The 24,537-nt window shown below is 56.0% G+C and overlaps 9 protein-coding genes across 9 annotated transcripts; 4 read left to right on the top strand and 5 right to left on the bottom strand.

Annotated features, from left to right (window-relative positions):
- Nucleotides 1-1,582: 1,582 nt before the first annotated feature.
- C7974DRAFT_389664 (uncharacterized protein) lies at nt 1,583-2,809 on the bottom strand. Its single transcript, XM_046141386.1, has one exon. The coding sequence runs from the start codon at nt 2,310-2,312 to the stop codon at nt 1,719-1,721; it is 594 nt and encodes a 197-aa protein (XP_045998734.1). The 5' UTR covers nt 2,313-2,809; the 3' UTR covers nt 1,583-1,718.
- Nucleotides 2,810-3,536: 727 nt separating this feature from the next.
- On the bottom strand, nt 3,537-7,133 carry C7974DRAFT_142718 (uncharacterized protein). The gene is made up of 2 exons (XM_046135629.1): nt 7,028-7,133; nt 3,537-6,910 (listed from the first exon to the last, which is right to left on the bottom strand). The coding sequence occupies exon 2, from the start codon at nt 6,795-6,797 to the stop codon at nt 3,777-3,779; it is 3,021 nt and encodes a 1,006-aa protein (XP_045998735.1). The 5' UTR covers nt 6,798-6,910; nt 7,028-7,133; the 3' UTR covers nt 3,537-3,776.
- An 811-nt stretch (nt 7,134-7,944) lies between these two features.
- C7974DRAFT_462021 (26S protease regulatory subunit 6B) lies at nt 7,945-9,686 on the top strand. Its single transcript, XM_046146188.1, has 3 exons — nt 7,945-8,226; nt 8,280-8,420; nt 8,472-9,686. Exons 1-3 carry the CDS (start codon nt 8,072-8,074, stop codon nt 9,439-9,441), a joined length of 1,266 nt encoding a protein of 421 aa, XP_045998736.1. The 5' UTR covers nt 7,945-8,071; the 3' UTR covers nt 9,442-9,686.
- A 639-nt stretch (nt 9,687-10,325) lies between these two features.
- C7974DRAFT_432424 (uncharacterized protein) lies at nt 10,326-13,035 on the bottom strand (the record flags this gene model as incomplete). The annotated part of the gene is made up of 2 exons (XM_046144854.1): nt 10,326-11,009; nt 11,059-13,035. The coding sequence occupies 2 exons, from the start codon at nt 13,033-13,035 to the stop codon at nt 10,326-10,328; spliced, it is 2,661 nt and encodes an 886-aa protein (XP_045998737.1).
- Nucleotides 13,036-14,577: 1,542 nt separating this feature from the next.
- Nucleotides 14,578-15,898, bottom strand: C7974DRAFT_142759 (uncharacterized protein). The gene has a single exon (XM_046135631.1). The coding sequence runs from the start codon at nt 15,764-15,766 to the stop codon at nt 14,690-14,692; it is 1,077 nt and encodes a 358-aa protein (XP_045998738.1). The 5' UTR covers nt 15,767-15,898; the 3' UTR covers nt 14,578-14,689.
- Nucleotides 15,899-17,284: 1,386 nt separating this feature from the next.
- Nucleotides 17,285-18,863, top strand: C7974DRAFT_308692 (uncharacterized protein; the record flags this gene model as incomplete). Its single annotated transcript, XM_046138186.1, has 5 exons — nt 17,285-17,398; nt 17,499-17,676; nt 17,715-17,887; nt 17,968-18,369; nt 18,414-18,863. 5 exons carry the CDS (start codon nt 17,285-17,287, stop codon nt 18,861-18,863), a joined length of 1,317 nt encoding a protein of 438 aa, XP_045998739.1.
- Nucleotides 18,864-19,351: 488 nt separating this feature from the next.
- C7974DRAFT_389676 (uncharacterized protein) lies at nt 19,352-20,833 on the top strand. Its single transcript, XM_046141387.1, has one exon. It carries the CDS (start codon nt 19,792-19,794, stop codon nt 20,398-20,400), a length of 609 nt encoding a protein of 202 aa, XP_045998740.1. The 5' UTR covers nt 19,352-19,791; the 3' UTR covers nt 20,401-20,833.
- A 575-nt stretch (nt 20,834-21,408) lies between these two features.
- Nucleotides 21,409-22,731, bottom strand: C7974DRAFT_142899 (golgi reassembly stacking protein-like protein). The gene is made up of 4 exons (XM_046135634.1): nt 22,505-22,731; nt 22,369-22,452; nt 22,065-22,295; nt 21,409-22,013 (listed from the first exon to the last, which is right to left on the bottom strand). Exons 1-4 carry the CDS (start codon nt 22,682-22,684, stop codon nt 21,423-21,425), a joined length of 1,086 nt encoding a protein of 361 aa, XP_045998741.1. The 5' UTR covers nt 22,685-22,731; the 3' UTR covers nt 21,409-21,422.
- A 233-nt stretch (nt 22,732-22,964) lies between these two features.
- Nucleotides 22,965-24,356, top strand: C7974DRAFT_142889 (trimethylguanosine synthase). Its single transcript, XM_046135632.1, has 5 exons — nt 22,965-23,216; nt 23,270-23,368; nt 23,418-23,704; nt 23,754-23,959; nt 24,007-24,356. Exons 1-5 carry the CDS (start codon nt 23,149-23,151, stop codon nt 24,064-24,066), a joined length of 720 nt encoding a protein of 239 aa, XP_045998742.1. The 5' UTR covers nt 22,965-23,148; the 3' UTR covers nt 24,067-24,356.
- The last annotated feature ends 181 nt before the right edge of the window (nt 24,357-24,537 follow it).

Genomic DNA, 24,537 nt, shown 5'->3' on the forward strand with positions numbered 1-24,537 from the left:
TTCTTTGATGCTTCGCTGAATGTTCTCAGCCTTGAGTCCCTCCCAACTCGAGATCGTCGGTGTTGTTTTGATTGTTCACGCGTCGCAACTCGCGTTGTTTCGCTTCGACCTCAACACCCCTTTAGGTTTCGATATTGATCCCCACACAAAGAAGTCGAGTGGCTTCACAATTTGCTTGGAGTGACAAAATCATCTCTTGCCTTTTCTGTTGCATGTCGCTTTCTATGGTAAATTGTTCTTCTTCCTGGCCTGACCTCGTGTCAGTCATGTGCGCTGTTGATCGACCTTTTGATCATGCGCACAAAGATTCAACGCCTTTCCCAATTTTAAGGTTCAACTCTCCCGACGAAGTATCCCTTGTTGTCCATTGCCAACGCATGACCTTCAGAGGCCGATTAGCGTCTAGCCACTCCTCTCATGATTCAAGTGGGCACGGCCATCGCGTTGTGGGGTGTGCCATCAACCCTAGGTGTCTGCCACGCATGGGAGAAGACCTACCTCGGCACCTCTACGCATTTTCGCCTGCATGAGTCCATAAGAATCATCTCAGAGAAGTTGTTCTGCTAGCCGACATTTTGAGTAGTAGCTACAGATTAGTAGAAAGAAGACTCGAGGTTGTGCCTTAGAATGTTGCGGTGCAATCACAATGAGCGTTTGTCAAAGAATCCGCAGATTTTGGAAGACATGTTCATCGACTGTTCGATTCCGAGCCCGCTAGAAGGAGATTCTTCGTGTTTCCCACGGGCCCGCTCGTCATTGCGTGTGAAGGGCATTGATGTTGATCAAGAGAAGGCGCGCTGGGAGCGAGGACAAAGATCAAGCAAGGGGTTTGACCAGTCCTCCGCAGACCCACGAGTAAGTTTTGATGAACACGTAACACCAGATAGAATTGGATGTTTGGAGACGCCGACTATGTAATTACAACACGTTCAGCTATCCATTCTGAGTCCTCCTCAAGAGCCTCGTTCTATATCGTTCCCATACCACCCTATGCACGTCCGGCCAAAGCTCGGTCTATTTCTAAGACGTGGGCGACCTCTAGATTATCTGTATACACAGTGTAGAGGACTCCGCTACTTCCGGTATGAATGTTCAGGATAGCGGGAAGCTACCGTTGTAAACACTACGAGTGTGCTAGTGGAAACGAACGTACTGGCTGCAACCAAGCCTTAAAGTCTTCCCATTGTGCTGAAACTACCTGCTCCTTAGCATCATCAGAGATACCTCGTACTAACGGGTCTCATGATTGGGACTACGAGTCCGAGGATCATGTGGAGTTTGCTGCTCTCCTCCACGACTCGACAAGCTTTGTGAAGCTGCGCTTTGAAACCGAGCTAACGACTTCAGTCGCAGGTAACGTGAGGTTTCGACCTGTGGTTATCACGAGTGTGTTTGTTTATTGCAGCAGAAAGAGCCGATATTTTCGAGTCTAATGATCCCAGAGTGATTATGTATGCTCGAGGTTTGAAGAAGGGCTTTGGCCGACCGAATCTAACCCTCCAAAAGCTTGCACACTTCGCCGGAAATTCTACCATGATACTCAAGACTGTCAATCAGTAGTCACAGTGCATAGAAGTCATTGTTTGCAATGATGCAATCATTCGTCTCTAATTGTCTAAATATATACAGTTGAAACATTACAAGCGTAAGCGTCTAATCCATGCGAGTGTAAGGAATGCTAAATGCTAACAAAATCGAACGCTCTAATCATGATCCGCTTACTGTCCGGCGGTGTAGGAGCAGGAGATGGCCTTGTCCTCCTTGACCGCGCGGGCGCTGAAGCCGAGGCAGCCCTCGTAGCCGGCGGGGTTGGGGGTGCTGTTGAGCCAGATAGAGTAGCCGCCGAGGGCCTTGCTGGGGCAGGCCTGGAAGCCGATCTCCTGGTCGGACTGGTCCTTGAAGATCAGGTTGTTGTTCTCGTCGAGGGTGAAGCCGGTGCGCTCGCTGTTCCTGGGAGCGCCCTGGGCACCAGTGGTGAATCCGAGGACACCCTGGCCCATGCCAGATCGGTCGGTGTAGAAGTACTGAGGCGGGTTGTCGGTGTAGAGGTACAGCTCGCCGGCCTCAGTGAGTTGGAAAGAGGCGTAGTTGACGGCCTCGCTGCAGGAGGCATTCTGCTGGGCGACGTTGAGGACGAGGCCACCGTTGGCGGCCTGCAGGGAGCCGTACTGGATGTCTGAGCCAGAGCGGAGCGTCATGACGCGGAAGACATCGCCGGTCTTGATGTCAGAGTCGGCGGTGGCAGATGCGCAAGGAGTGGCGGAGACAAGGGCAGCAGCAGAGGCGGCGATGGCGGCGGTGGTGAACTTCATGTTGAAGGTGTTGGTTGGTAAGATTGGTAGTAGAGGAGGTGTTGTAGTGTAGTGGATTGATGTGTTGATGTTGTGATGATGAGAATCTATTGGGGGCCTGGCGGACCTCTTATATATCTACAGATCTCTGTGCTGGCAGTGCCATCTCGTTGACATAATGCCGCTGCTGCCGACTCGAGGGCGATGAGGCTGGTGTTGCTGGGCACTGGCCGTATGGCAATCGTATGAAGTCATTCGGGCCAAACACGAGAAGAAAGTGGTCTGTCCGCTCGTGTTCCCCATAATTTACTTGTTAACAGTGGGGTGTGCCACAGCCGGCACCCTGTAGTCGCCTCTTACCGAGCGCGGCGCCTTCCTCCTGTTGAGATTCGTCGCATGCGAGGAGCCGGCAGTAACGCTGCATTGCCACAGCCAGTCGAAGGGTGATCGTTGCATGAGCGGTCTACTCGCACTTGGCTCAATCTGGGACGCTAGAATGTTCCGAAGGTTAAGGTTGGTCACAACCGACTAGTCGACGACAAGAATAGAATCCAGCAGACGTTCTAGCGTTGCCGACATCATGTGATCCAGAGTTCGATCAACTTCTATGGAGATGGCCACGGATACGACACACACTGGCATAGGTATCTCGTATTGCCAGTAGTACTGTACCTATATTCGCTCAGACTATATTCTTTCTACTGACGTTAACATGATGCTACGGGCTACGATTTCCCTTCAGCAGTCAGTACGAGATACGGGCTCTCAGTACACGACAAGCTGAAAGAGAGATCATCGCTGTTCTCAATGCCACTCGGTGATTGCAGGCTCAGGCATTTCAGGGGCTTGATTGTCTCTCCACACCGCAGTAGCCAGAGCGTGCACCGACCCAGTCTGCTGTCATCTTCAAAGTTTCCATCAAATTGAGAACATGCATCAGTGCATTGTAGATACACACCGCGAGTATCTCTGCGCGGTGTGCGGCCGTAGCGCCTTCTCTCGGCGTAGCTGAGCCGAAAATAACAGGACGTCGGGCAGGGCCGTAGGCCGCTGCACTCGCGGCGCAGGGTCGCTTCCGCGGTAGTATATCGGCGGACCGAGGTATGTGCGCTCCCAAGCATTTGCACGCTACGTGGAGTAACAGTGGTACTCGCTGGCTGTCATACGATGGAAAGCTATTCTTGTCAGAGCTTCTTCCTAGGTACTCTTGCTAGGCAGCATGCGAGAAATATCGGGTTTACTAGGTCTCTAACAGATGGCAACTCGGACGAAGCGTGCCACTGGCAGCAAATGATTTTCAATTGTACAGAATTAACATTTCACAAAGAAACCGTTCGTTCGTGCCAATGCAGTTTCGACGTCTAAAAGACCAAGCTAAAGCTTGCTCAATCGTAATGCAAGAGTGCCAAAGATCCCTCCAATGCAAGCTGCTTCGCTATACACAACGCTCCTTATTTTCGCCGTTGTACCTCGCCTGAACACCATTTACTCGTCCAGATACCCAATCTTACAAAATTGATTCAAACTCCTAACGTCGAGGTTGGACGTGAGCAGAGCGCCAAGCATCGTCTCCCGGCGTGGGAGAAAATCTGCTTTGACTTTCCACGCTGTGCCATTGAGATTGAAAATTTCCATGTCATAATCCTCCTCGTCATCCTCTTCATCATGGCTCAGTGTGCCGTTCGTCAGTGCGCTCTTGACCAGTGCGTCGCCGCCCTTTGACTTGTCGCCCAACCGCTTCAGTGTTGATAAAGCGCGGTGTACGATGAGCTGGAATCCTTCGCGATCGGGCTCCATCGGCCTTTGGCCGCGGTGGTTGGGCGGCATTGGTGGAGGTTGAATAGCGGCATCAGTGGCGGAGAGTGACATCGCAAACTTGAGTAGGCTATTCGCCCAGCCATCCTCTGACTCAAGCCAGGAGCGGCAGATGTTGTTTTCAGCTCCAGGCGCCAAGCTGGCGAGTATGTCGGCTGCGAGCATACCTTGCATCAAGTACGCTTTACGCGATTCTGCGATGCGTGCTTCGAACATGCGGACCTCCTTTGGACGCGATTCCTTCATCTGATACATCTTGTTCTCGATGTAGTTGCGATCAGGGACAACAGAGATGGCCAGTGCGAATGCTCGTGTTAGCAGATCGTAAGCCGGGCTTGAAGTTGCCTCATTCACAAAGATCTGTTTATAGTACGTCCGATTGGGATCATCGCGCGCGAGTAGCTTGGCCAGACTGTCGACCGCAGAGGGGAGGTAGCGGTGAATTTGCGGGTTGAAAGAAGTAAACTTTACTGGGCTGCCAGGACGCGGTACGGGAGCAAAGGCGCAGAGGAAGTGCAAAATGGCGTAAGCATCCTCGCGAGAAGGTAAGATAATCTTCGCACTCGTGTTGGAGAAGAGAGTGATGAGGTCTTTCATGAAGTCGAAAGTATTAATATGAGATCGAAGGAGAAGGACACGAGTACCGACCAACCGTATGAAGTTGGACAGGAACTTCAATACTGTCGGGCTGACGAGTGAGGCATGATTGACTTCTAGGAACGATAGGTTGCGGAATATGGTCGTAATGGCCAGCAAACGGTCTGCCGTCCGGTCCAGGGTGTACTCTTTTGTTCCGACTTCAGGTAGTTCCTGTAGTGTCGCAGCTTCCGCGCGGCAGTGGTGCAATACGTCCTCGTACGGTGTAAGATCCAGGATGTCGGTGACCTCGGGATTGTCATTCCCCAGTACATCCAGCTGCTCTTCTGCAAAATCAACCAACACATCAACCAAATCCTCGCACTGCCCAAGATCCAATTGCACGTTGTTGTCGTACGTGATTTTCGCAAGGGTGTCTAGCGCAAGTCTTGTTTCTGCGTGTAAGCCAGATCGCAGACTCATGGTCAAAGCTCTGATGTCGATGATTCCTGCTTCATGTAACAACGGAACGTTTGGCTTGTAGTTGACGATCATCTCAATCATGTTCTTGAAGTTGTCCGAGTCGAAGTCCAAACCGCCCCAGGTATCTTGCGTACGGTATGCTGGCTGGTAGACCCGTGTGCCGTCGTCCTGCTCGATCACTGGCTGCCGTTTCTCAACAACCTCTACTTCTGCAGGCGCGGAGGCAGCTGCAGGCTCAGGCTTGTCTGGTGTCGCCATGGCATTCGCCGGCTCCTGGCTCTGGACAGGTGTCCCTTCTATCTGCCTGCTCATACTCTTGCGCGCATTGTTATCTGCTTGTGGTGTGCTTCGTCCGTTGAGATCTGGGAGAGACGCGTTGTTTTGGAGCGGAGTCGACTGTTGCGGCGTGGGTGGGGCACCGAACTGGGGTTGCTGTGGGGTCGGCGGCATCGACTGCCTCTGCTGTTGCTGTTGCTGCATAGCTTCTTTTGTCCTTTGTAATTGCTGGAGATATTCTTGCTGTGCGGCGTTCTGTGGTGTGCCTGGCATTGCAGGTCTTGTTGGAGACATCTGTGAGCCCATTGCACCACCCATCTGGCCCTGTGCAGGCATGCCTCCCTTCAGCTGGCTCTGTCTCTGGATGTATGCTTGCTCGTAAAGCATCAGGTTTTGTTCGTAGGTTATGCGAAGCTCTTCCGGGGCGGTGGGGAACTGCTGCGGCGGTATCGACATCATCTGCGCGACTCGCGGCCAGCCTTGAGACTGTGTCACGTAGCGGTAACCTCTATACTGCATGACGATCTTGTATAGATTCTGCAGGTTGATCACACGGCCGGCGACGGTCGGGCTGGGGTTGAAGCTTCGCCCTTGTTGCTGCATCAGCGCACCAACGTTCTTCGTGAAGTGCTGTAGCGCGAGCTGAGGGTTCTGCTGCGCCTGCGCCTGTGCTTGTGCCTGCGCCTGAGCCTGTGCTTGCGCCTGAGCCTGCGCCTGCATGGGATTCGGGCGCATGCCGGGATGCTGCATACCGCCAGGCATTTGTCCGGATTGGTGTCGCTGTTGCGCAGCCATGTTCGCGGCGGCCAGGTTCCCCATGGACCCGCCCATTGGTCCGCCCATCTGTTGTTGTTGTTGTTGCACCGCTTGTTGCTGATGCGCCTGTTGCTGCAAGCGCATCGCGTACTGTCTCTGGGCTTGCAGCTGTCGCTCCTGCAGGTTCTGCGACAGCTGCACTTGCTGCACAGGGAACTGGCCGCTGGCGTTCGAGTTGAAGCCTTGGTTCATCGCGTTGGCCTGGAAGTTCATGGGCGACATCTGCGGCCCGTTGGGGTTTTGCGCGGGCGACGACGTCTGCATCCTCTGCTGGCCCATCTGCCCCATCTGTCCCGGCATGAAGTTCTGATTCGACATGGTCGGCGAAGGCGTGTGGGTGAAGCCCTGCTGCTGCTGCAGGCCGAACTGCGGTTGCGACGGGGTCTGGGAGCGCGACATGGCGGGCATGCCCTCGGAATTCCGCTTGATGCCCTGCGGGAAGCCGCGCGCGCCGTTCATCTGGGGATTTGCGAGCGCGTTCGGGTCAATGAAACTCGACGGGTCGTACATGCCGTTCTGCTGGGGCGACTGGAAGTCCATGTTGCGCCGGGAGGGTACGTGGACGTTTGCGGCGAGCGCAGGTAAGAGGGGCGCGGCGGGTAGTAGTGATCGATTGGAGGTGCAACAGGTAGGCGTGGAGGCATTCAATCCCTCTGTACTGCGCGTCAGCAAGCATGTTGATATGATAGACGCGACTAATGGACGCAGCACTAGAGCAGCGCGGCGCAGGGAGGGCAGGGCACAAGGTGAAGGAGCTCGGAGCAACATACACCGCGCGACATATGATAGGCGCTAGAAGGGTGTCCTCATCAGGGCAGTTTGCGGGGAATGCTCGGGATGGGGTTGACTGGAAGTCACGTAGCGCACGCTCCTTCGACGCGATGGCTCTGCTGAGGTTGTGAGGAGGCAGGCGCGAGCGGCCGGGCGCTTGCTTAGTCAGTCACGAGATCAAGTCCTCAGCAGCTCCGTCGCCCATAGTGGCAGCGCCAGCACAGCGAAAACAACAGAGGGCCGCAATGGAGAGCAGCGAGCTGCGGCTTGGAGGGAAGCATGCACCGTCGCGAAATTCCAGAACACGCGTTTGTCGCATTGCAACCAGTGGAGTGGCTGCATTGCCGGCACTCACAAGCCTGAGCTAACTGGATCGATTCCCCCGGAGCCGATTCATCTGGCCGTGTCACAATGTCTCTCTCCACTTATTACAGCACCCAGGTTCCTGGAGAGCCGCGCTGCTTGTCTGTTGCGGCCTTGTCGACGACCGCTGAGACTCGCCCAGCCCAACCGCGTCATGCCCTGTCTGCCCTGTCGGTCCCGCGAGCTGGTTGCCTCCGCTTACCCAGAATCGAGTGCGGGAGTCCGGGAGGGGTTTTGCGTGCTGATCTATTTCACTTTGCCTCCTGCAAGCCCTAAATCTTAATCGTGTTGTATCACAGTGCCCTTGGATGGCCTCGTCACATCCTCGTTCGCGTTCGACCACGTCAACGCACCAGGTCTTGTGAATCTCTGCAATAATGGCCATGCGATTACGACTCAAACTAGTGTGATCTTCCTTGAACTCTCGTGCCTTGTCCTTCAATGTTCGATTAAACCGTGGTTGCCCAGGTGCTCTCCAGATTGCTCCTGCACGTGATGATGATGCACCGGGCTTGGCGACCGGACGCGCCGACTTACGCCTTCCATGAGCTTCATCAACATTGCGACAGGCAAACGACACCCGGACCCTGCAACAGCCCTTCACCTGCCCACTATACCCACTCTTGCAGCCTTACCCCTACGGACCCCCGCACCAACACTCGACACGAGCCTCATCCACCATGGCTGACGCCGCCGTTGAGAACCCGCTGAACACCGTCCCGCCGCACAAGAAGCAGCTCCCATCCTCGATACCGAACTTCGACACATTGGAAGGCTTTACAACAGACGGCGACGATGACTACTCGACCTTCAAGAAGCTCCAAAGGCAATTAGAGTATGTCATCTGCCTCATCCAGCATCACAACTACAGGTGGCTAACTGGCGCAGGTACATTCACCTCCAGGAGGAATACATCAAGGATGAGCAGCGGAGCTTGAAGCGCGAGCTGGTGAGAGCACAGGAGGAGATCAAGAGGATCCAGAGTGTGCCGCTCGTGATCGGGCAGTTCATGGAGGCTATCGACCAGAAGTACGTTGGGTTGAACGTGTCACGTTGAGCGCATATGGCTAACTTTGTCAGCACCGGTATCGTACAGTCTTCGACCGGCTCGAACTATGTCGTGCGCATCCTTTCCACCCTCGACCGCGAACTCCTCAAGCCCTCTTCATCCGTCGCTCTGCACCGCCACTCGAATGCCCTCGTTGATATCCTGCCTCCTGAGGCCGACTCGTCGATCGCCATGCTTGGGCAGGACGAGAAGCCTGACGTGACCTACGCCGATGTTGGTGGTCTGGATATGCAGAAGCAGGAGATCCGGGAAGCTGTTGAGCTGCCCCTTACACACTTCGATCTGTACAAGCAGATCGGTATCGACCCACCGCGCGGTGTCCTGCTGTACGGGCCCCCGGGTACAGGAAAGACTATGCTTGTCAAGGCTGTCGCAAACAGCACAACGGCATCCTTCATCCGTGTAGTTGGGTCTGAGTTTGTGCAGAAGTACTTGGGTGAGGGCCCGCGTATGGTCCGTGACGTCTTCCGAATGGCGCGCGAGAACTCGCCATCCATCATCTTTATTGATGAGATCGACGCTATTGCCACAAAGCGCTTCGACGCGCAGACGGGTGCCGATCGAGAAGTCCAGCGTATCCTGCTGGAGTTGTTGAACCAGATGGACGGTTTCGACCAGACTTCGAACGTCAAGGTCATCATGGCGACCAACCGCGCCGACACACTCGACCCTGCGCTCCTCCGACCCGGTCGTCTCGACCGAAAGATCGAGTTCCCTTCGCTCCGCGATCGTCGTGAGCGCCGTCTCATCTTCTCCACGATCGCAAGCAAGATGAGCCTGTCGCCCGAAGTCGACATGGACAGCCTGATTGTCCGCAACGACCCGCTCTCGGGTGCCGTCATTGCGGCCATTATGCAGGAGGCGGGTCTGAGGGCCGTCAGGAAGAACAGGTACAACATCATCCAGGCGGATCTGGAGGAGGCATACACGAGCCAGGTCAAGGGGACGGCCGAGGCCGACAAGTTCGACTTCTACAAGTAAACGCAGAGCTGGCGTGGTGGAAGGGGGAAGTGGCCTTGTACACTACGATAGACGCAGACCGCTTGGTCTGGATCTGCATGCTGCACATATGCTTGGCTGCATGTTTAATGCGATGAATGACAACAAGGATGGTTTTGCTATTGCACAAAGTGACACTGGAAATTCCTGGGTATCGACGTAGAACTTTGACCAAGACAGTCGCTTTGAAAGCTCACAGCACCACTCAAAACCCCGATACACGCAGCATACGTAACACAGTTGATATACACTTGTTTGGATTCCTATCTACCCAGCGCTTTAACCCGCTATCCAGACGCGTATCCCAGCAGCCAGCACGCACCCCCGCGCCAAAACCACGTGACAATTATACTACAAGGCGCACGCTCCGGCCCTCGCCCTCCACAGGCCACACAGGCCCACACAGGGCGGCCCCAGGGCGCGGGGCTCAGCTAAGCAACACCCGCGAACAAGAAGAACGGAGAAGGAGAAGAAGAAGAGGAAGATGGAAAGCGGGATTCAGATCAGAAGAAAACACACAGCAGAGGAGAAGAAAAAAAGGTTCTATCAAACACCGGAGGCTAGCAATGCCGCTCAGCAAACACGCAGCAAGCACAAACATAGATAGGAGAGGGCGCGGAGAGGGCGTCTCGGCGCGGCGGTGGAGGGGGGCCGGAGCCGGGGCGCCGCCGGGGAGAGTACGAGGAGAAACAAAGGAGAGGCGGGGCGGGCAGCGATGGCCGTCGGGGCGAGGGTCGAGGGCTCGTGGTGGTGGTGGTATTGGTATCGTGCAGTCGCTTGCAGCAAGAAGAAAGAAAATCGAGAGTCGGGACAGCGCGGTATGCAAAGTGCGTGGCTTTTTTGTGTTCCAAAACATGAGGGCAGGCTTAGTTGACCCGGATCGACGTCTCCAGTGGTGTTCGCGGCAGCTCCTTGTCCACGCTGCTTCGACCCTTGGCCTCCTTTGGCGGCGTCGGTGGCCCAGAGTGCCTGTTATGCGCGTAGTGGTCATCCTTCGGTGGCGTCGGGGGTCGTCCTACGCTTCCTGTTGCTGAGTCCTTGGGAGGTGTGGGCGGTGGCCTTCCGTGCTCCACGTCGCGTGCCAGAGGCCTTTGTAGAGGTGACGCTTGGATTTCTCCTGGCGGCGGTGGCGCAGAGCGGGTCGGTGCGTCGTGGGAGCGGTTGCTACGGCCGCCTAGGCTAGAGGCTTCGCCTGCTTCTTCGACGACGGGAAGCGTGGTGCCCATCTCGCCGCGTTCGGCAGAGGGACTACGGACCGCGCGCATTTGAAGGTTGGGGATTTCGCGTTCGGGGTGCGTTTTCTCTGCTTGGTGTTCGGCCTTTTCCATGACACGGTCTGTTGAGCTGCGTGAAATGGCGCCACCAGCTTCCTCAGGAGGATGCAGGGCTGCTTCTGCCTTTTCCCGTTCAGCGGCTTCTTTTGTCTTGGTTACGCCAGTGATGAACTTGAGGAAGCGATCTCCGTAACGTTCGGGAGGAATGGCGGAGATCTGGGACTCAGTATTCGTAAGGCCCTTGAAGAAATGCTCCATTCGCTTGATTAGGGAGTACTGCAAACGTTAGCTGGATGACAATGGCCTTGTCGGTGACAGAACTTACATGTGTCAGACAGTCGATGATACCCAAGTAGTAGATCTCTTCCCCAGCGCGATCGTCCTCGTGTGTAGCTTGGAAACCACCATCGTCCGAGTAGAAATAAAAGTGCTTCTTAGAGTCCTCCAATTCGTCCGGCATTCTAGCAGAGGTCTGCTCCATGGGTACTGGTTTTTGAGTCTTGACTGATTGTCGAAGCTCTCGTGCCTTGCGTGCGGTTTCCAACTTTGACGGTGTCCGCATAAGCTGGTTGGGTTGAGGCTCCTCGGCAGCTTCACCGCCTGGCTGGAACACCTTCAATGTCTTCTCGCGCAGGTTCTCCTCATTGCCCTTTTCCAGGTCGTGGACGCCAATGAGCATGGAGTAATCCATGATGTGGAGCTTCTGCATCAGCTTCACATCCTTCCGCATCTGCTCAATAAAAGCGTCCTTCTTCGTTGGCCCGAGTTCTAGGTGCAGGTCTCTTCGTAACCAGTTGAGGTCCTTGAGTGTTGCGCGGGGGTTCTTGTCGAGGTCTTCTTCTCGGAAGTCGCGACCAATGGTTGACCCCTTGAGATCGAATGTGTGGTGGATGTCCCGGTGGGGAGGGAACAGGTTGTTCATGACGACGAAATGGATCTTGCGTCCGTAGGGTATCTTTACGCGATGTAGGCCATAAAACTGAGAAAGCAGGGTGTTTGGGTTTTCTTGTACGTGGTTGTAGTAGTCCTTCAGGATCTTTCTGAGGAACTTGTGTTCGGCGTGATGGATGGTCTTGATGATGTATTTGTAATCTCGGGAGAAATAGAAAAAGCTGCCGCTCTTGCCGGGCGAGCCCAGCTCAGACAGGATGTACTTGCTCGTTAGCGATACCAGGTAGTCGGCAGGATCGAGCTTGAAGGTGCCGCGGAGATGGCGGAAGACCCAGGGGGCGTAGTCCTTGAACTTGAAGTCGTACTTGGCCGAGGGCGTGAGCTCGTTGCCGGTGATGTCGAAGGAGAACTTGTGCTTAGCATCGAAGTCCGCGTCGGTGAGCTCACGGTCCATCTTGGCATTGGTCCTAGACACGGTGAAGCGGATGCCAGTGAGCATGTTGTACGCGGTGACCCAGTTGACGTGGTTCTGGTCGACCTTGGTGCCCACGACAACGCGGTCCTCGTCCTCGTCCTCGCGGCGCTTGCGCTTGCTGGCTCGCTTCTGGCGGATGTGCTCGGCCCAGCGCGCGGCGTCGTCGTCCTGCGGGACCTCGTCGAGGTGCATGTCGGAGTTGATGGAGCGGGTGGTGCGGCGCACGAGCGACATGGAGCCGCGGCGGCGCGAGGCCGAGGTGGGCGAGAAGCGGCCGCTGGCGGTGACGACGTCGTCGGTGTTGTTCTGCGAGTCGCGGGGGCGGGAGCCGGACAGCTTGGGCACCTCGAGGGTGTGGCGCTGCTGCAGGCGGTAGGGCGGCTGGGCGGGCGAGGGCGAGGCGGCGCTCGCGGCGGACACGCGCAGGGCGCTGGACTCGGCGGGCGACGTCACGTGGGGCACAAAGTCCTTCTGGGCCTCGCGGGCGCCGTCGAGCGAGTTGAGCTGGCCCAGCTTGACGTGGGTGGTGCCCAGCATGTCGCGCGACTCGCTGCCGTGCACCGAGGCGAAGTAGCCGTCGTCGCGGGCCATGACGTCGGCCGTGGCACGGCTGTCGGTCGACTGGCGCAGGCTGTGGCTGTCGCGCTCTGTGTCGGCACGGCTGCGGCGGACGCTGTCGTGCGAGACGCGGCGGTCGCTCGCGGGCTTGGCAGGGCGGGCGTGGGCGGGCGGCGCCTGCAGGGGCTTCGCGCTGCCGTTCATCTTCGCGGGGCTCGCGGCGCTGCTGGCATTGGGGCCGCGCTCGCGCAGCGGCAGCGACCGCTCGGACGGGGTGCGGTGCGGCAGGCCCTTGGGGGTGTGCGGGTGCGGGTGCGAGAAGTTGGGGGCGTCGGCGGCGCTGGGCTCGCGGTCGCGCTCGGCCGCGTACGGGGCCATCATCTGGGACTCATGGACGGTCGTCACGCTCATCAGCGAGGCGGCCTTCACGCCGGCGTAGGGCGGAGACGGCGTCGGGGCGTGGGAGGCCAGCGTGGGTGCAGGGCGGCCGCCGGGTCGAGGTGCGGTGGAGCGGTGCGGCAGGAGGCAGGAGGCTGGTCGCGGCTGCCGGGGCGGGTGGGCGATGACGGGCGCGGCGGGCTGCTGTCGTCGGCGGCGGTCGTCTGAGGGAGGAGTGCTGGGGCAGGAGGCAGCGCGGAAGGGGACAGCCTCGCAGTCAGACGCCCGAGCGATCAGGGCCGTCGTGTCTTGGAGCGGTGCCGATATACCCACCAGCAGCTCCAATTACCAGTGCGCGCTGCGTCGGGGCAGGCACCACGCCGATGCAAACGCTCGCCCGTGTGCGCGCTATCGGGCTCACGCCGTGCAGTGGATACGCGTGCAGCGTGCGGACTGCTGCTGCTGCTACTACTAATGCTACTGCTGCTCTCTTGCGTGCTGGCTGCTGCAATACAGTGTTCTGTTGCTGCTGCCGTGAGCTGTTCCCACACCAACGTGCGTCGTGCGCCATCAGGAAATTGGCTATTCTCGTCACCCGCACTACTGCACCCTCACAGCCACACCGCCCGCATTCCATCATTTCCCTCGCACATCCATGCCTGTGGCTTCGTCGCGGCTTCTGACACGTCTGCCGCAGCTGCTCCAGCGCACGCTCAGCGCTGCACCCACGGCCTGCTTCGCCTGAGCTGCTGCCCGAGATCAAGTTTCTGTGCAGCCTCTTCCCTTGCACGCCACTCGGAGCGTCGGATCGTGCCTAGCATGCCCTTGCTGCCGACCTGCTCCATCCAATCTCGCGGCGAGCGGCCAACCCATAGTGCCCACGGCTTTCGTCCGCCGTGTCTCGTATTCATCGTATGTCCGTGGCCATACATCATCATGCACGCGTTTGATCTTCAGTCAGAGACGTGATTACATACATTCTTCGGCGCGCGTTCATGTAAAGTCCGCCCGCTTTGAAAATTCTATTCTACCTTCTGTGTACTCGCACCATGCAAAGCTCTGTAGCTGGGTATACGCCAAAGAAACAAAACGAAATCACGACAATGCTAAGCCGATGTACGACGGGTGTGCAATTGACCCTCATCCAGTCATCGCCACGCTCTTGCGCAGACCCCGTGGAGCTGTGGGTCCGTGGGACCGACGCGTAAAGATCTTCAAATCCCTCCAGGGGCACCGACCCAGGTATACATCAAAGACCAATGCGTACGATCAGAATTGCATGCAGTAGCAGTAGTCTGCTGGCTTCTTTCTCATCCCTCGCAGCGCCTTGCGGACAAAGCCTCGTGAGATACCAAACGAACTGGCGACTTGACCAACTAAGTGTAAGAAATGTGTTTCCCCAAAAACGCTGGCAAATGCTAGTTTCATAGAAATGAATGGCAGGACTCAGTCTCGGTGTATCCTCCAAGCTTACCTCGTCTTGGACGTAGCAAGTGTCGCGACCTCGACTCCTTGTTGAACCAGATTAAGGCCAGGAATTTGGGCCTGCTGTAGCGGATATACAACGGCCAAGTGGCCGCGAACATCGTCGTACCAAAGATGGTTGTTTGCCATAAATCAGTTCTCCCTCGGACCACCGAACTCCAAATTTCAGTCATCGTTCGATACGTCGTCCTTCGCCCGATGCTAGAGTAACAACATCGGTGCGAACAGTCCGGCGCTTCTCAGCATGGCTGTCCTGGAGTAGCTTCGTGATATGGTCGATGGTAGATTTCGTAATGCGAGTCTGCTTGACAGACCAACCCGAGTTGTCCTTGTCGGCGTCGTGTGCTGATATCCAGGCTTTGGCATACAGGTCACGAGCGATGCGAACGCCGCCAGGAGAGCCAGCAGAGATGTTCCCGCCCAGGTACCATGGATTGTCTACGCAGTCGAAGGAATGCAGTAGTGCAGTCAATGGTAGAGCCGACTCTGAGACCAAGTGAGAGGAGGCGTAGGAGCGGACGATGTCATATGAGACCCCATGCGGCGAGTAAATGACGGATAGTGTCTTCTCGCGGTCACCGTTGGGCGATGGCACGATCGTTCGAGGCGACGATGCGATGGTCATGGGTGACCCCGGCGATGCAGGTGGGCTCATGGGAAGGTCTAGGTAGTACCCTGCCTTCGTAGCCGACAATACTGTGTATGGTGGTCGATAGGTGATGCCAATGGCATGGTGTAGCTTCGAGACATCTCTCTTCTCCGGCATCCATGCTATGGTGACCTCGCCGCACGACCCTCTCGGTGTCGGCGGCGGCAATACAATGCGGTGGATGGTTCGTTCATCGCCTTGCACGTATTTGGGCAAGGCATGAACTAGCTCAGGCCGAAAGTGTTTCCACGACTGGATCTTTCTAGCGGCAGGCGGGGTCGCGAGAATCGTAGATTCACAGTCCGTCGACAGCTGACGGAGCGTCGCTTCGTGGCAGTGGTCAGGTTTGTCCTGCGAGATGAGAATAAGATCCGGTTCGTGGTCCAGTTCCTTGAGGTGAGTTATACATGGCTGCGTCTTTTGGTGCGAAAGGGAGAAGATGGGGTTAAAGATGATGGAGGGGCCAACCAGCCAAGGATCGATCAGAACTGTGAAGGATCCTGGGAAGAGGCCAGGAGAGGACAGTGGGGCCACGGGGGGGCTGAAGGTGAGCAAAAACGCGGTGTCACCGTTCAATGACTTCACTGTCACAGACATCGCAACTCAGAAGCTGAGTTGTCGGATGTAGGACTGTAGATCAGCATGAGGTGCGTGAGATAAGAGGAGAAAGGCTGGCTTCTGTCCTGGCAGCAGGGAGGGAGTTGAACCGTCATCACCAGCCTGGATGTGAGTGCGCCATCGTCTGCACCTTCCGTCCTAGGAGGCTAAGGGTCTCGCGGCGGGAAGGTGCAGCCTCGAGCGAGCAAGAAGAGCCGGCGGTGTGGAGGCACCCACGAACAGACTCGGAGGCTCCCCATCGAACTAAGACCGTTGTAGGAGCCCCAAATATCTCATTGTAGTGTTTAGCCACCTCGAATACCAAAGGTCTCCACAAGTCATACTGAAATGTCTTGACGTGGTGACCATTGCGGCCTGCGCGGATTTGCGCACCTTTAAATTGAGGCTGTTGGCGCTAACCGTGTCAGCAAACATGGCACTTCCACGCGAGTGGCTCCGGGAAGACAGTTCATCGAACTTGTCGTGGCGCTTCTGACCCAACACTCCAACACACTTCATTCCTCAGTATCCATCGGCAAATTCATCAAACGGCAGATGCTGTTGCATCGCAGTCATCATCGACTGCCATCTGTTACGGTTGTTGGCTGTATTCGCAGGTTGCTGGCTGCCATTGCGCTCTTCGCCATAGACTAACGAGCCGGTTGGCTCGATTCCATGCCCGTCCCGTGACGAGTGGGCTGATGTCCAGCAGCGAGCCGCGAAATCGGTCAGCGCACAAATCGAAGGTAGGCTGTTGTCGCGACCATCGAGCGATGGCTACTATCATGGACATTGCAATGCTCGCCGGGCGGTTGCTACAGTCACGATGAGTGCAAGTGTCGCGCGCAGGCGGTGAACAAGCTCACCGTTCTGCTGACCAGGGAAAGCCGTCGCAAAAGTCGGCGCAGTGCGCTGCACTAACCCTCGCAGATGCTTACCGCCAGCTCGAGTGAAGGTGCGCGACTAGGAGCAGGCTTGTTGCGCTCTAGAGAGCAAATTTCGCAGCATTGAATCATGACGGCCGCGGTTCATTGGGCACCGCTGAAATCATCAATGCAAGACTCGGCATTGGCCAGAGCTCGAAGCTATCGTACCCTGACAGCTGAGCTCTGAGCTGAGTGGGCAGCGACATGGAGCAGAGCTTTCATTGATAGTAGCAGCTCAATCACAGCTTTCCTCTCCGAGTACTATGCTCTTCTACCTGCGTTTGCATGTCTGAAGTTCGGCAGTTTCACTAGTCCTAGGCACAGCTCTCAGCAGACGTCAAAGACAACCGGATCAGGACTCTACCCCGCGCTACCACTTCTTTCACCCTCGACCAGCATTTGCTCCCGGAGCTTGGTGTGCCGAACAACTCAGCTGCTCACCTCTGCGACACGTTGCCGAGCTCAAACACAGCTTCACCCTGGCGCTGCAGAGCACTGCAAGTGCCATTGACGCCCACTTCCCCACCCAGTGCGTCCGTCTTCAGCTGGGGCTTATCCCGCACCTCGCAGACACGGCGGATAGATGCTGGCCATGCCGCCGCGAGCTTCGCTCACTGGATCCTTCTCGGTTTCAGACGAGAACAATGTTGTCGTCTGCCCGCTGCGCAACCACGACAGCTCGGCCTGTCGGAAGCGCTGCACTGGGGTGAGTCCTCCCCGAGTCCCTTGAAGTTGGAGCTGCGTCCACGTCATGGCGACCGCCGCCACTGCCCACCAGACCTCGAATAACACGCCGTGCTGCGCAGGAAAAGCGGTACCGCTCCATGCAGGAGCACATTCGCCGCGCCCACCCCGAGCATTACATCTCGAAGCTCCCTGCTACCGAGGAGAGCTTCACGCTGATGGTCAACACCCCTCCACAAGAGCGCCCGCCCCCGCCTCCCCAACCTACCAGCGCAGCAGGCCCACAAGGTTGGTGCCCTCGTCTCTCCACCAGCAGCGGAGACTGACACATTGGCAAGGCTTTGGTGCAGGCGACTTGAGCGCCTTCTACAACGACGACTACAGCTCGGGCGACCTGCGCCTTTCGGACGACCTGCTGCGCCGAGGGTCGCTCCTGCCCGCGGCCACTGCTGCAGCCGCCCTTGCATCGTTGCACAATCACCGCCCAGAGTTCGAGTGGGACTCCGACCCGGTAAGTCCCGTGTCGCGGCGCTCGGCAGCGTCCCTGCATCAGGTAGTACAAGGGAAGGCTGACGCATCTATCGTGATCAGGATGCAATATCAGAGCCGGATTCGAAAAGCTACAGACCCCGTGCTCGGTTCGCTCCTACCGCGCTAGAGCAGCACATCACCACCGAAGAGCCATACTACACGTCCACGTCCATCAACCGCGAGCTGTTGCCCTCTTCGCTTGCACGATCGCCGCCGGGTCGCTCCTCTACACTGCCGCCGGCTCCTCGATCTCGACCTCGTAAGCCCTCGGTGGGACAGAATGCTCGCAAAGGCAAGCATGAGCGGCACAGATCCAAGGATCATACGCGTAGGATGAGCTATGACAGGAAAGCGTACTCTGCTGAGCCTCAGACAGCTGCAGCCATCCTTGGTAAGCGGTGGGAAGATCTCATTGACGCTGCTGCATCCGCCACAGAAGAAGACAGTCGAGATCTCACTCCTGTACGTACGACAGCTCCCTGTAGTTGCTGAGCTAACTGCAGAAGGTGCCGCAATCGCCGTTCATGTCGCCACATATGATGGATAGCCGCAAATCGTTGCCGCCCTTTGTAGCCTCACAACTACAGTCCTACACTGCATCGCCGCTGGTGAACTCCCTAACACCGCCACCAGCAGACATGTCCGATTTGCAGCCATTTCCCTCCGTGGAGTCGTCCATTGAATCAGCCATCTCGGGTCAAAACTTCCACATGGCCTCACAAGGCCTCTCCGACTCGTCTCCTACCTATCCTTATCCTGTGCAGATATATTGTGCTGCCTGCCGCAAGCTTTCGAATCTCAAAGACAGCTATGCGTGCTCCGAGTGCATCTGCGGTTTATGCCAGGAGTGTGTTGACGTGCTCGTCAGCGAGCACACCCGCGGCCGAGCACCACGGTGTCCACGATGCAGTGCCATCGGCGGCAAGTTTAAGCCCTTCCAGCTGGACATCAGATGATTCTTTGCCTCGCGTATTCTTCCCCACACTTGACTTTGTCTACGGCGTTATGAGTGTATGACACAGTCCAAAACCTTAGGCGGCTTCTTGATACACGGCTATCACGCATTACTAGCACAGCTGACGAAAATGGCGTTTTTGGGTTCGATTTGGGTTTTGCATAGACCACTGGTCGACATTAGGGTTGGCGTTTTGATTTTGGCGTTCACCAAGTTGCCCTCGTGGCGCGTGTAGATGTTGGGAACAGGCTACGCATCGATAGACGCTCGTTGCAATGAAGTATTTTTGACTGCATGCTTCGGCATAGCAATGATATACCTGCCTACTCTTTTATCTTCGTGATGTATGGCCAGAGTGGATCCTGCACGGCTTGCAAGGCAGCTCTGGTAGGCAAGAAATCTTGTGACAATGGTGCAACGAGCAAGCGAGGAGATGGTAGGCTACTCTCGCGTGTACGAAATAGGATCAGTGTACATATACGTGTATACCGTCCAAACGATCTGCGGTAAATCAATAATTACAAATAACGCTCCTAGACATGATAAGCGATCTGCACAGTCGCGGCCAGACCAAGCTGTGTAAGCACGCTGCAATGGGACGTCAACAAACACGTTACACGAGCTTCCCGTGACAACACCTCTCTTTATCACGAACGCTCAATACCTTAACAACGTTAGACTGCAGTAGTGCCACTATTCCGTGGGGCTGGCTCGGCAGCGCCATCTACCAAACCGTACCCGGCCTTGTCTAGACTCGGAAGCGAGCATGACGACGTCGATGCTGGAAACAGAGAAGTGGTGAAACGACCCATGGTTCACGCTCTGTCGGGAGCTGTCAGTGTCCTACAGCGTCCCGAGGAGTCGTCAGCCGCGATAGGAGTTGGGAACAAACATTGTTGGGACTCAGGAGAACCCCTTCAGGGTCAAACATGCCATGCGCCCACAAGCATGTCACAGTCACACTCCTGCACTGCACAGACAACGCGGCAAAGTCCCGAGGGAGGCGTTGCAATACCCGAGGTTCTAGAAGGCCGTCCAGGCACGCAGAACGGTGCGGTACGGGTGGGAATGGGGGTTGCGAGATTGCACATGCAGGGCAACAAACCCATTTGCGGCCTCATAAGAAACTTCGCTCTGCTGCAGGGGCAGCCTCCGTCGCCAGGTCAAGTGGGGAGCGTCATGACTTTGCGAGGGCTTTGGCTGCGTTCCGGCGCGCCACGGCTGCACTTTCGCTCGCACCGCGGGCGCCTGGTGGGACTGCGCGGCCGCACACGAGCTTTAGAACGGGTCGGGTCCCAAGCTTCAGCGTGGTTTCCAGGGGCGGGCGCCCGTCCGTACGTGTCACGCGCAAGACGGCGTTTGGAGGAGTCGGCGGCCAAGAACGAGAATTCTTGTTGAAAGCTTCGGAGCTGTCGCGTTGGGCTTGGCGGGCTGCGAGTGGTGTTAGTCGGGGTGCAGCGGTTCTGGAGACGACGGGCGCAGGCGTGACTCGCTGCCGGCTGATCGCATATGCACGAAAGACGCAAGACATCGCATGACCTCAATTTCGTTGTCCGTTGCGCGCGAGGCCTCAGCCACGTTGTTGTCGAGGCCAATGGGAGGGGTGTGCTGGCTATTTGACTGCCTTGCAGACCAATGCGGAAAGCACTGATACAAAGAAGTGGTCAGGTAGCAACGAGCGGTGAATGTGTGGCCGATGTCTGGCAGCCGTCGCTACCCCGCCACCGATGCACCTCCTGTCCCAAAGCGAGCATCTGTTCCTGTCTAGTTCTCCATCCTCGGTGCACCTATCTTTGGGTCGGGCGTCTCGGCCAACAAGAATCCGTGCTTTGGTAACGGTGGGGCCACGCGTGTGGCATCCTTGACGTGCCTGGCGTGCAAGGATGCAAGTGCAGCGAGCCTGTCGCGAGCAACGTTGGAGATCGGCGGCTAGTTCAGGGTCGCCCTGCGGTCTGGATGTTTTACACGGGGGGAACGTGGTTTGGACTACTGCGGGTACTTTATTGGGTTGTATTAATGCGGGCAAGTATGTCGGTGTGGATGCCTTTGTATATAGGTGCAAGGAGGTGTCGCGTGTTACTGCTCTTTTCTCCTTTGATCTACGTTCACTTGGTCCTATTAACATTATCGGCTGTCACACATACGGAATCCGACATAGTCAATATCAACAGACAACTATACCAACACACAACTACACCAACATGGCTCTCCTACGCACTCTCACCACTAAGATCAAGACCAAGATGTCGCCGTCGTCATCACCCGCTACGTCACCAACCTCACCTCAAGTCTCTTCTTTCGAAAGGGTCAGTGGACGTAAAGACTTCAGCGAGCAACGACCAGAGATCCAGACACGGATGGACTCTTTCACCGAAGAAGACGACGAAGTCTATGAAACACCCAAAGAGACGGAGAAGAAGAGCAAAAGGGTCAGCCGATTCCGTGAGGAGTTGTTTGAGTGAATGTATCTGCCAGTTGATGTCTAACGGGTATGTTCTTCTCGTGGTGTCCTGCTGGGATCCTCAAAGCTAATCGTGCTACAGTCAACATTCCATACTCATCATGCTGCATCTGCTCCTGTCTCGGCAGCTGGCTCGTCGGGTCCACTCTGCACAGGCGTGCCGATCTGAGGCGGAGCTTGAGGCTGAGCTTGAGGTGGTCCGCCAGCCTTCGGCGGTGGAGGCACACCGCCCTTGCCTTTGGGGGTGTAGTCGTCCTCTTTGCTCTTCTGCTCGCCTTCCTTGAAATAGTCATCCAGGCCACCGCCTCCAGGCGCAGCAGCATGCGTCCGCTGCTTCCGCTTCGGCGGTCCGGTGCCTTGCGGTGGTGGAGACTTCGCGGGCATGGCAATGTTCGCCGGCACGAAAAGCTCGGATCCACTACCGGCGCCGCCTGGACCAGATGAAACGTCAGAGATCAGAGGTCGCTTCTCATCGAAAGATGTTGGCGCGCTGTTCGCAGAGAACAAGGTCTCTCCCGGTGCTACTGGTGGCTCTTCTAGTGATGCCGGAATGCGGTGAAGAGCCCCAAAGCCTAGTACGCAGCCCAACGCTCCTTCACCGCCCCAACTACGCGTTGGCGTGATGGTGACTGGTCGTGTGACGTTGTACTCATGGTTGTACACGAGAAGTCGAAGTGGGCGGTTCATAAACTACACTTGCGTCAGTCTCATCAGCATTGGACTGGAAAGAGATCCTCGTACATCGTCGACAAGTTCACCCAAACCTGACTCGCCGCGGACTAACCCTTCTGGGCTGCCAATGACATAGTCGCCATATGGCAGTAGTCCAGCAGTGTCAGCAGGAGAGTTGGGCGCCACGTCTAGGATATGCCAGACATCCTCTGCGATAGTAAGAGGTGACCATTGCAGCGAGATGCCCAAAGTTGGCTTCTCGGCTGGAATGCCTATGTAGACTTCGCGAATCACTTGACCCTGATGAGCAAGTTAGATTTAATGATTGAAACGCTACTTTCAACCCATTAATTGCAATTATCAATCTGCTTACCTTTGCACTGAAAACACCCACACTGATCGTGTTGCCCGCACAGTTGCGCACCTCTGTCGCAAACAACGCTGGGTCAGGGTTGTCCTACATGCCCCGTCAGATCCATCTATCCCAACTTGACTCATCTTGCACTCACAATGGTCCTGCCGTTGATCCCAATAATGAAGTCAAACCAAGGCTCCAAAGGAACTTCCTGGTTCGCGTTTCTCAACACCTGGAAGCCATATGCGCCGCCAACACCGGATTGTTGCTGGTCCTGCGGGGCAGCATCGAGTCGAGAGATGAAGCGATTCAACGCTCCAAACATGGTAGACATGATGCGTGCAGGTCTCCTGTTAGATGGTGTTGTGGTGTTGGTGATGATGACAGGTCGCGTTCGGCTTCAGGGTTGTGTTGTGGCCAATGCGCATGAGCGCTAGTGCGCAGTTGAGGATATTCGGACCATGCATGGTGTTGCAGATCAACCGCAAAATACGACCGAACTGGGAGGGAACTAGCTGTAATATCAAAGCAGCTCGTAGTATGAACCTAATAAACATGGCAATGTGGAGACTTTGACAGCGAGTGAGAAAGTCTTGTACTAGTCCTGAACAGGTAAGGCGTGTTGAGGCTACTTTCTCTCAGGCTGCGAGAGTCTGCAACCTTTATTGCTACCATACTTCTTCCGCGTACCTGGACGATCCAGTTTGGCCTGTACCGATATCCTGATATTTTCTTCTACGGTGGGATTCCAGATACTGGCAAGAAGCCAAGCCTGTAGAGGGCATCTGCCCAAGCACCATGGAGGAGGTACCAGATGGTGTTCACCAATGGTTGAGCGTTGATCAGTTTCCTGCACATCTGCAGAAGTAAGTCGCTCAAAACATAGACAATCTCAGACAAGAGTGTTGACAGTAAACAGATACTGGTTCCAGCGGTTCAAGATCTGGGATAAGTATGATGAAGGCGTCTGGATGACGGAGGATGCATGGTTCGGTGTCACTCCAGAGCCTATTGCGAAGTAAGTTTATTCCTCCGTCCAATCTGAACGTCTGCCTGACAGATTAAAGCAAGATCGCAGCCCACATTGCAGAGTCGGCGCCTAAAGAGAAGACCGTGATCATCGATGCTTTTGCAGGCGTAGGCGGCAATGCAATCGCTCTGGCTCGCTCAGGCCGCTGGGAGCGCGTTTTTGCCATTGAAAAAGATCCTAAGACATTGAGATGCGCCAAGCATAATGCAAGAATTTATGGTGTTGAGAAAAAGATCTTCTGGCTTGCAGGCGACTGCTTCGAGGCGATCAATAGATTCGCTGGACAGAAGAACACTGTCATATTCGCTAGTCCGCCATGGGGAGGTAAATCTCATTACTCCGATCTGTTGAATTTCAGGGCTGACACTTGCAGGTACCAGCTATGGCGAGGACGACGTATTCGACTTGACAAAAATGGAGCCGTACAATCTCGACAAGCTCTACAAAAGTTTCACAAAGCACAGCAAGGAGCTTGTTCTGTACCTCCCGAGAAACTCGGATCTCAATCAGATTGCAAGCTACGTGCCTGAAGACCAAAAGCTTGAGGTAGCACACTACGCCATCATGGGTGCCAGCAAGGTATGTAGGGTCGGTCTAGTGCAAGAATCAGGACTAATATCATGTAGGCATTATGCACATACTTCGGTAATTTCAACTTCGACGTTGCAGAAGTGGAAGAGGAGTGAGATCAATCGAGGCAAGATTTCCAATCTGTTCAATATTACATGCTAGATGGCTGCGATACATGCGTTCGTGCACAACGTGCCAAGACGTTGGTTCAAATTCTCTTTTAGGCGTGAGTGAAACTCTACCTTTGAAACACGAAAACTCATTGTCTCGCTGAAAATGTGTATTTTACCATTCGCGTTCACGCGTTGTTCGGTCTGAACCTGTTGGTCCGTGCATACGAACCGTTCTCGAGCTTCTGCCTCCATCGAAGCAACACCACAACGCGCCCGCGGGCAACTGCGACGTCGCCACCCTCTGATATTATACACGTGTTGTCGGCAGCGGACTCGAGTACTCGTCAGATCGCCGAAAGAGTCTAGGAGGAGTTTATATTCTCAGACATAGCTTGCGCGCGACACCGTCGGCGGCGGAGGCGTGCATGAGGCACGACGCACCCCTCGACGATCAACCCACCGCGCGGGTTACTT

The sequence above is a fragment of the Boeremia exigua genome, assembly GCF_020726555.1.
Source record: "Boeremia exigua strain MPI-SDFR-AT-0100 chromosome Unknown C7974scaffold_4, whole genome shotgun sequence".
In the NCBI taxonomy this organism is placed as follows: domain Eukaryota; kingdom Fungi; phylum Ascomycota; class Dothideomycetes; order Pleosporales; family Didymellaceae; genus Boeremia; species Boeremia exigua.